The 9,531-nt window shown below is 34.6% G+C and overlaps 1 protein-coding gene across 3 annotated transcripts; it reads left to right on the forward strand.

Annotated features, from left to right (window-relative positions):
• The first annotated feature begins 6 nt into the window (after nt 1-6).
• LOC107458421 (uncharacterized) lies at nt 7-7,311 on the forward strand. 3 transcript variants are annotated; one of them, XM_021127698.2, is made up of 15 exons: nt 7-284; nt 476-1,005; nt 1,269-1,658; nt 1,733-1,804; nt 1,978-2,058; nt 2,211-2,248; nt 2,369-2,456; nt 2,528-2,674; nt 3,328-3,513; nt 3,589-3,668; nt 3,775-3,847; nt 3,967-4,068; nt 5,454-5,559; nt 6,273-6,360; nt 6,799-7,311. In XM_021127698.2, exons 1-15 carry the CDS (start codon nt 44-46, stop codon nt 6,983-6,985), a joined length of 2,409 nt encoding a protein of 802 aa, XP_020983357.1. In that variant the 5' UTR covers nt 7-43; the 3' UTR covers nt 6,986-7,311. The 3 variants fall into 3 exon arrangements, with proteins under 3 accessions (XP_020983357.1, XP_052107814.1, XP_052107813.1); XM_052251854.1 differs by having other exon boundaries at nt 1,290-1,658; XM_052251853.1 differs by having other exon boundaries at nt 482-1,005.
• The last annotated feature ends 2,220 nt before the right edge of the window (nt 7,312-9,531 follow it).

Genomic DNA, 9,531 nt, shown 5'->3' on the forward strand with positions numbered 1-9,531 from the left:
AATAGACTATAGAGTATACTACTGTTTTCAATTTCAAATTGCGATGGAGCCCCTTGGCAACACCGAAACGGAAGACGGAACCGCCGCGCCGGTGAATAAAACCGCCCGCCGCGTCAGCTTCGCCGACAACGAGATCACCTCCATCCATCTCTTCCCCTCCGACGACGCCGAACAAACTCCTCCGCTCGATGACCACAACAACGTCGTTTCTAGCCCCTTCCTGAGACCAATCGCGTCGCCTCTTTCTCCTCTCAGAACCGCCACTGCTTCCACCGATGACGACGGCAAGTTCCGATTCGCCATTTTTTTATTTTCTGTGGCTCTTCTACTTAACTGCATCTCTTTATTTATTTATTTATTTTTTTTTTTGTAATTTTGTTTTCGTAACTGTGATAATCGCAGTCCAACTGTACGTGTAACTGCCATAGGAATTGTAGTGTAATATGAAACTATTCAGTTATTGATAATTTTGTAGCAGCAGAAGCTTTTCACGGTCCCGTTTTGGCTAGTTTCATTGAACCTGGACGGTTGTCGGGTCCTGATCCCGGTTTCTCCGACGATGTCACAATGGATTCAACTGCGTTCTCAATGCACTATCGGAGCCTCGCGAGGTCAGATTCCGATGATCTCAGAACGCCAAGCCAGAATTGGATCCCTGCTGTTACTAGTACTACTGAAGGAAGCTTCATGACGCTCAGCGACGCAAGGAACGAGATTTGTGACGGTGATTCAGCGAGTGGAGCTAGAGATTCAAACGACATGACTGTGGTGGAGGATAAAGAGTATCCATTTAGGTATGATTATGACAGAATGTCTCCTTCGTTAGGTGCAATTTCAGCTGAAGGAAGCAAAGATGCCTCTTCTTTCTTGGAGATATCAAACAGGAGCCCTTATGGTTCATCAACAGAAAAAGACTTTGTATACAGCAAAGGCGATGATGACAATAGTGCTGGTATTGGTATTGGTGCTGATGCTTCGATTAGAACTGCTGATTCTTTGATCAATGTAAGGAGCATCTTGTGTTAGTAGTTGATTTAGATTTAGAATTGAAAGGTTTGGCTGTTTTGGAAGGAAAGGAGAGGGAAAGGAAGATATATCTTAATTCTTAGTTTAGGAACAATTTTCCTAAAGCTAGAACATGTTTTCTTAAACTGAAAAACTTACCCTCTTTTTCCAGAACCTTTTGAGCAAAATGGCAATAACATCTCCCTTATTAGAGCTTGTTGATTTGCAATTTATACTGATATTGGTATTTGAGTGACTTATAGTGTGTATTGGAAAGGAAACAGGATAAGAGTCCCGCTAAGGGAGTTATAGATGCGACCAATCGTATCCGAGAAGTGTCAACTCCATCGATGAATTCCCTGAAAGAGCGCCTGAGAGAATTACGATTGTGCCATGGTAATATGCAAGAGTTGTCTCATGAGGGCAACTTAGATGGAGATGATTTTAGTGCCCAGATTTCTGCTCAGAAGAAAAGAAAAGTTTTTGAGATGCTAAGAGGTCGAAAGATCATGGATGAATCAGGGAGGATTGACGCAAGTCCACAGCTCCATAATGGTTTGAAGAGTGACCAACAATTGGTTTTGCAGCAAACAGGTGTTATGAGAAGTGAAAAAGGGAAGCTGGACAATCAAACAAGGAAAACATGGGCTGATGTATGATCACTGTTTTATTTCAAGGGTTAAATCAGTTGAGTCTATTGCCTCTTAATATTTTAGTTGCCTTGCAGATTGTAAAAAATTTCTCATGTGCTACAAACCTGTTGCTTTCTCCTTCAACTGATAAGCTCAATTTGAGAATGGTATGTTCCTTACTTTCATGTAATTTAGTTTCATAAAACATCTGTAGAATTTGAAAGTGATATCATTTGAATACTTGTGGATGTTGTCTTTCCAAAATTTATAACACTCCTAAATTTCCTCTTATTTGGTTATCATATAAAATAATTCATTCAAATTTTACGTCAATTTTTAGATTAGCATGCTGGAAGATACTTTGGTTCAATTGCAGAAAGTTAACATCTGTGATGCCTTTTGTTCTGAAATTCATTGTCAGGTCTGTTGGATGGTTTCACTTTTCTAGTTATACATTTTGATCAAGCTTACATTTAATGATTTTATAGTGATTATAACATAATACTTCACCTGAGACAGTATCAAAGGCTGATATTCTATTCATTGTCAACATAATTGATGTTGTTCTTCCAGAAAACAGCTGACCAGTTGAAAGTTGTTGGGCATAAAAGGTATGTTTATGTTGTTTGACTGAGTCAGTTAAAAAATGTAAATTATATTCTTTGATGCAGGTAACTTTATGAAATTGTTTGGGTTAATGATTATTGGCATTGTAAAGTAATGTTTTGTAGATTTGTGGGAGCAAGAAGTTTGCTGTTCAATATAGCATATGGGAAAGCAAAACTACAATTAATGCATATTAAGCGTGAGAGATTACTGGTATTTTCTCAATCATGTTTGCTTTCTAGCAATGCCTTGCAGATGATGACATGCACTCTCATTATTCACAGAAAAAGTTACAGTTGAGCAGTGGACTCCAGGAGTTTCAAATGATGAAATTAAGTGGCACTCCAGGTTTGTCTAAGCATGATGCTATAAATCAAGGGAGTGATAGCCACTTCCATTCCATCTTGCTCAATTCTGGGGGGAAGTTTCAGGTGTTTCCACCTCTCTCCTTTTTCTTTTCTTTACTGTTCTTTTTATTTATTTATTTATTTTAAAATATAATCACACTCACACTCACACTCACTTACTCAAACACATATATAATAGATAGCCTGACTAATTGAGTTTATGAGAGATTTTATATGAATAGTAGTAGTGTTGTATCTATATGCAGTTGCAAAATTCTCGTACTTCATCTCTCTTTTACGCGCATATCTCATTAATTAATTATTTTGGGAAGAAATTATTTCTAGTTTTCATAAAATGCAGGGAACTGCCTTTTGTTTTAAAAAAAAACAAATCTTATTCCACCTTCCAAAATCTTGTCCAAGCAAATTTCTATATCTGAGAAATGATTTACATAAAAAAGTGTTTTTTTTTTTTTTATGAAATAATGTACTGAATACATTGGTAATCACTTTGTAGGTCTTCTTTGTCGTTTGTGAATTATGCTTAAAACAGTTCCTATTTAACATGTAGTTGTCTTCTGTATTTTTTGCATGAATAATCTCTTGTAAGATGTGTTTTCCATTTCTTGCTATTCATAGTCCTGTTCATAGTTGGTTGATGCAGCAGTAACAATGGATTATGAAAGGTTTGTTTGTTGTTTCATGATAATTATGAACCTCTTATTGGATAATGATAGGTTTCTAGTCTCACCACAATGAGGAAGGAGATTGAAATTTTAGATTGGAAAGCAAAATCCTTAAAAGAGTACTTTTGTACGTATTGCAAGATGGAAAGTCATCAAAGCTTTGCTGACACCATAAGATCTGTTCATCTTTATTTGAAGAGGAGAATATCGTGCAAGTGTATATTCCAGAATTTGCAGGTCTTTCAAGTCTCTGTAATTCTTGTGAATGCTTTTAAATAAAATATTCTTCTAATTGACATTTTTGTATTTTAGTTGTGGAACATTGATGGTTTTGAGCTTGTGGAGGGTAGTTACCGAGTTTTTCTCAACTATTATGATTATGTTATTCAGAGGTTTGTTGGATCTTTATCTGCTTCCTAAATCCTTACTGATATTTGTATTGGAGTTATATGATAACTGAGTGTTGTACGTGACTATTTATTTTGGTGAAATGTGTAGGTTCACAGTAAGCGATTGTCCATCAACAAGCATAATAGTATCAAGTAAATTGAATGATATGAAAATTGTGAAGGTAGCTTGATACATGATTACACTGTTTCACTATGTGATCATATCTTTTTCTTTTCTTCCATGGGTAAAACATACCTTTTCCATCTCTTTTATTTATTTATTTCTTCTTTTGGTATTCAGACCTTTCCAGACATGGATGCTCTTTTTGCATTTATGCTTGTCCTAAATCCTCATACCACTAAAAGTTATGCTCATACAAAAGATTTGGTGCAAGAAACACAGGTAAGTTACTTCACTTCATATGTTGTTTGCCTTAGCATTTAGCAAGTTTATTTCTGTAGGAGTAGAATTTCTCATATTTTCCTTCTCGGTTCCATATCCATCACTAATTATTTATTTTCTCTAAGTCAAATTATCCCAATCTCCACAAGCGTTTTTTTTTTGATAAAATTTTCTATTTATATTGTTGTTGATGATGATGGTGGTGGTGTTAGTGATCCAGTCAGATATTTGTTTTATGAAATTTGCTCTTAAGGATGAGTTCTCGGAATTAGAATATCCTTATTTGGCTAAAATTAGCACTAGATTCTGACTCCAAATGACATTCTTGTTGGCAAGCAAGGTGAAGAAGCTAGAGAGATCCTAGAATTCTGCATTTATTTTGGTACAAAAACCAGGATTACTGAAAATCTACCCAAATACTGACCCAGAGCATTAGATATGCAAAAATTGCTTCAGATGGCGCAGGAGTTTTATAAAAACTAAAATCCAACCCCTTATACCTATACCTACTAGTATATAACTGTTAGATAGAGGCTGACAAATAGGAAAAAGTAAATATTCTAGAGTATGCTTGGGTTGCTTCTTTTCAAACGAGCATGGAAACTTCAATTCTTTTTCCTTCTCTTTTATCCTTTGTTTTTCAATAAAAAAGTGTATTGAAGCTGTCACTAATGGTTGTATGTGAGTGGGTTGAACAGCATATCTTGCCATTTCCATTTGATGTTGGATTCTAGCTTTTCATGAAATTATGCGCAACACACAATGTGCTTGTACTTTTTTGTTCATTTAATTTGTATGTAAGCTTGTCATATCATATTTGTGTCCTTGTTAAGAATAAGTTAGACAATGGCCGTTCGTTCTTTCTTGTTATGTCTGTTTTATCTGTGTATTTTTTACATTCATGTGAAGTGTATAAAGGAGGAAAAGATAGAATATAGAATCTTAACATTAGGATTATAGGATACTAGATTGAATGATGTATGGTAGGCCTCAAAAAGCAAAGCACTAACCTCTGTTTATCCTGGTAATTAGGTTATTAGATTCCAATCCTAGTCAAATGAATATAAGGGACTATTAGATAGGATAAAATATTTTAACAAGAAAAGAAAAGAAAACATAATAACAACAACAACAACAGAAAGCCTTATTTCACTAGATAGAGTATGTTACATGAATAGATAGTTGCATCCCTTTTAATAATATCTTCCAAAGAAGGGGGAAAAATTTTGTATGCACATATAACAACTTAGCATGCAATTATGCAAAGCAAGCAAATAGCAAATTAACAATGGCACTCATTGTTTCCAATTAACCATTAAATAATTGACTACTAAGTACTGGGGTGTTTTCCATAATGTTGCTGTTCACTATGTTGTTCTATGCAGGTAACAAGTTCTTTGTTGAGTAATTTGCTAGATGTGGTTGAGGAGATTCAGTTAGCTCAGATAGAGACTACAAATATGGTTGAAGCAAAATTCTTTTCTCAATCAGGTGAGCAAGTTTCTACTCCTTACAGCATTACTTTGAACTATAGAGCTGGATCCTAAATTATCTTTGGGAATTGTTCCAATGTTCGTCTGAAAACTGTTCCTGCCTTCCCCTTTCTAACATGCTTATGTTGATTCTCGGTGTCTTGTGTTTCTTCCGGTTTTTAGCTGTAAATATTTTTGCTTGGTCAAAATTGAAGAAACTTCAATATCGTTTTGGAGCAGCATACAATATTTGAATAGTTATTTAAGAAAAAGCGAAAGCAAAAAAAATAGACTGGGAGGAAAATTATTGAAATCGAGAGGAGAGAGATGGGGATCAGGGAGAAGACATGATCATATTAGTCTGCAGAGCTTATTGAAACTTCCCTGCAACACAAGGCTTTTAATTTTCATAGTAAAACCTAATTTTAGTAAGTCCTAGAAAGATATGAAACACCACCATCTTTATGGAGGTCGGAATTAGTGGCTCAAAAAGGACCTGTTGTCTAATGATATTGAATCTGAGTCTGGTGACAGTGATCTCTGGAAAATTATTGTGATGTTAAATGTATAATTTGAGGGATAAAATAGGGTACTATTACTTTTTCGCCACAGTAGATAACTTAAGTTGCACTATTTTTAATGACTTTTCGAATATGATCGCTAATTTTGTCTGATATTGATAAGGACAAAATCTAGAGTTCCTCTCTGATATAATGTTTCCTTATATTGTAGATGAGAAGCTGGATTTGCTGCTATTTTTTATTGACTTTCGTAGTGGCAAGAAGGTGAAAGTAACCCTTGATATGACGTGCTTGAGATGGTAAATCCTGCTCCTTCTGTGCTTTAGTTATCTAATGTCTTATTCATCCAAGATCATCCTTGTTAATAATGTTTCATAATTCATACTTGCTGAAAATATTCTATACATTTGGTGGTCAAGCAAAATCTATGTATAAAAAATCTTATTACATACACGATACATGATGATAGGGCACAATGACATTTTTTTGTTCATGTAGCCGATTCCACATGGTGGGATAAGATTTCATTGTTGTTGTTTTATGTTATTATTTTGGTATGATCTAATGTTATGGCCGCCTTAACAAACCGAGTGATTCAGCGTTCATATTATGTAATTAAATTTATTGCTATTTTTAGTTTTTTACATTTTTTGTGTGTGGCCAAAATAGTACCACAGAATCAGATAAGCTTTATATGCCAAGGACACTGACTAGTTTGACAAAATGTTTCCAAGCAGTGGGGTCTATCCTGTAAGTATCCTTCCTTGCCGGATACATGATGCTGCTAGTGGGGAGCAGAAGTCACCATCCCTTGTAGCTGAAATAAGGACTGCAGTTAAAACTGTAAGTGTTGGGTATTCAAGAATCATGAGGCTTTCTCGGTGCATTTCCCAGGTGGTTCATGCTTGCACTTTATCCCCATGATCATCACTTTTTGGATGTCTCCTATCCAATCTTGAAATCTTTGGATGTTGGTAGATTATGCAATAGATCTTGCCATGTGTATTTTTACATTATATGGTGGTTTGATTGTAGTTTTCTTGTATAGAAGGCCAAGCACGGGGTCTCCCACAAATCATGAAATTAATTAGCTAGTTGTTGGGTGAGATTTGTCAAATTTAAATGCACCATGCAGGTAGGGTCCCCACGTAGTTTATAGATCGTTATCTTTATAAATTTCTCCTTGATGTGTTATGCTAGTATTAGTCTCTTTGCAGTAACGCAGTTAGTCCAATTTTCTGATTACACATGTCGCCTTCACATTTCATATTTCTCGTATGAATGAGGATAAAGATAAACAGCTAACTTTTAAATTAGTAACTTTATTTCTTTTTAAAGTTTAGGGTTTATGATTAGAATTTATGATTTAAAATTTTAAAATTGAAATAAAACTTTAGTGGCATTACCTTTTTGTTAAAAAAAAATCATTAACTTTATGATGATATATATTTGATAAATTTGAAACCATAAATTGGTCAAATTGATTTAGGTATGCATAATTAGACTTTTACATTATTGCTTTTATTTATAACTTTAATTTCACTTGAACTTTTTCACTTGTGTTTGTGGCTATTTTATTTTCTATATTGAAATGTATCGTGTAAATTCATTAAATATGGTGCTATGTCAGAATCTAATAAAATTGTTTCCTATCATCTTTAGATTTTAAAATTTTAAATATTTTCATGATGAAAATTGCTACTAGCGATTTCGGTAAAGCACAGATCACAACGATTGATTTCTATAAAAGGAAAATCCTTTCTAGCGATTTTTATTTTTAAAAGATTACATTCGAAGAAATAGTTACAGGCGGCTTCTATTACATTATAAATTTGGACTTCATCTCTACTGTGTCATGTTGATGGTAATCACAATTGCCAAGATTATGTAAAAAATAAAAGCGGTATTTGTGCAATTGTGCTCCTTAATCTCTAATATTGCTTCACGAGTTGGACAACAAATATGGTAGTGTTTGGTTAGCATCTATGTCTTTTAGGTAGTGTTTATCTTTAGAAATTGAAATTAAAATTAAGAGACTGAGATGCAATATTATATTATGCGATCAAAAAATAAAATTAAAATTTTAGTATTGGAATACAAAATTTTAATTCTAGAATACAAAATATTAGTCTTAATAATACTTTCAAAGTAGGGACACAAAATTGCATTTGTTTACAAGTATGGAACAATAAGATAGAGACAACGAGACACAAAATTATGTTTAATAAATAAAATATAAATAGAGAAATTATGTCTAGAGATACTAAATTAGTATATTTTGTATCCTTCCTGACATGAAGAATATAAAGACACTAACAAGAAATAACTTATTTTTTATTTTTTATTATTTTTTATCAAATTTTCATAATTTTTTTATCATTATACTTTTTTTTCTATTTTTTTTATGAAAAAATTGAGTAAATTAAATTTTCATAATTTGTTCTATATTATTAAACAAAATATAAGAATATTAATTTATGTTTCTGTCTTTTGTATCTTGTTCTCGGTGTCTAATTATCCAATTATTCTATTATCAAAACCAAACACAACTCAAAAGATTAGAATTTTTGGGGACGGAACTAAAATTTTAATAATATTTTTTAATAAGTAATGATAATTTAATAAATATTCTCATTTTATATTTATATTTATCTTGAATCAAATACAATACTAAAATATATATACATTTTATACCAAATATAATACAAAAACTTAATTTAATCTCAATTTTTTGAACAATCTCAGACTCTTTTTCAAACACAACCTCAAAGACATGAACATAATAATACATTTCTTCTATTCATGTTTTTGACAATTATTTTTTGAAACACGGACTGCACCGTATTAAGTTTAAATTACAATTAATTTGTCCGAAATCACTCATATATAAACAATTCAATATAATTTTCTCTTAAGAATTGTTCGTTGGTCGGGTTCCGAACAGGTCGGGTGGATAGATGCAGGGGGGAGAACGCCTGAGCCTGGGTCGCACTGTTTTACGGGTAGCCGAGAAGCCGAGCACTCGTCTTGGAGAAATGATGGGGGGGTGCCACCTGCAAAGACACTCCGACGCTCAAGTCAGCAATGCGCAGGCGAGCAGAGTAAAGGGTGGAAAGATGTGACGTACCTCGGGGGAAGAGCCAATCTTCCCCTTATATACATGTCAGTAGTGGGCCCCCTCATGGGACAGGCCCATATTTCCAAGGGTGCTGTCCTGCAGCCGTGTGTGAGCCGTACAGGACGCGTGTCCGGGTCGGTTGGAGGGCGCGTGTCCGGGTCGGGTATTGCTTGGGTCGGGTCGACCCGCGCTGATTTTGGGCCGGGCCGTAACAGTGCCCCCACGCGCCAATGGTAGTCATGGGAGCTACCAATGGCGTGTCGTCTCGCATCTCGTCTGGTCGGCCGCTCGTGGGAAGGATGTGCCCCCAACGCGCGTCTCTTGATTGCTCAAACAACCGTTTCATCGCTTC

This window comes from Arachis duranensis, chromosome 7 (assembly GCF_000817695.3).
Source record: "Arachis duranensis cultivar V14167 chromosome 7, aradu.V14167.gnm2.J7QH, whole genome shotgun sequence".
Classification (NCBI taxonomy): Eukaryota; Viridiplantae; Streptophyta; class Magnoliopsida; order Fabales; family Fabaceae; genus Arachis; species Arachis duranensis.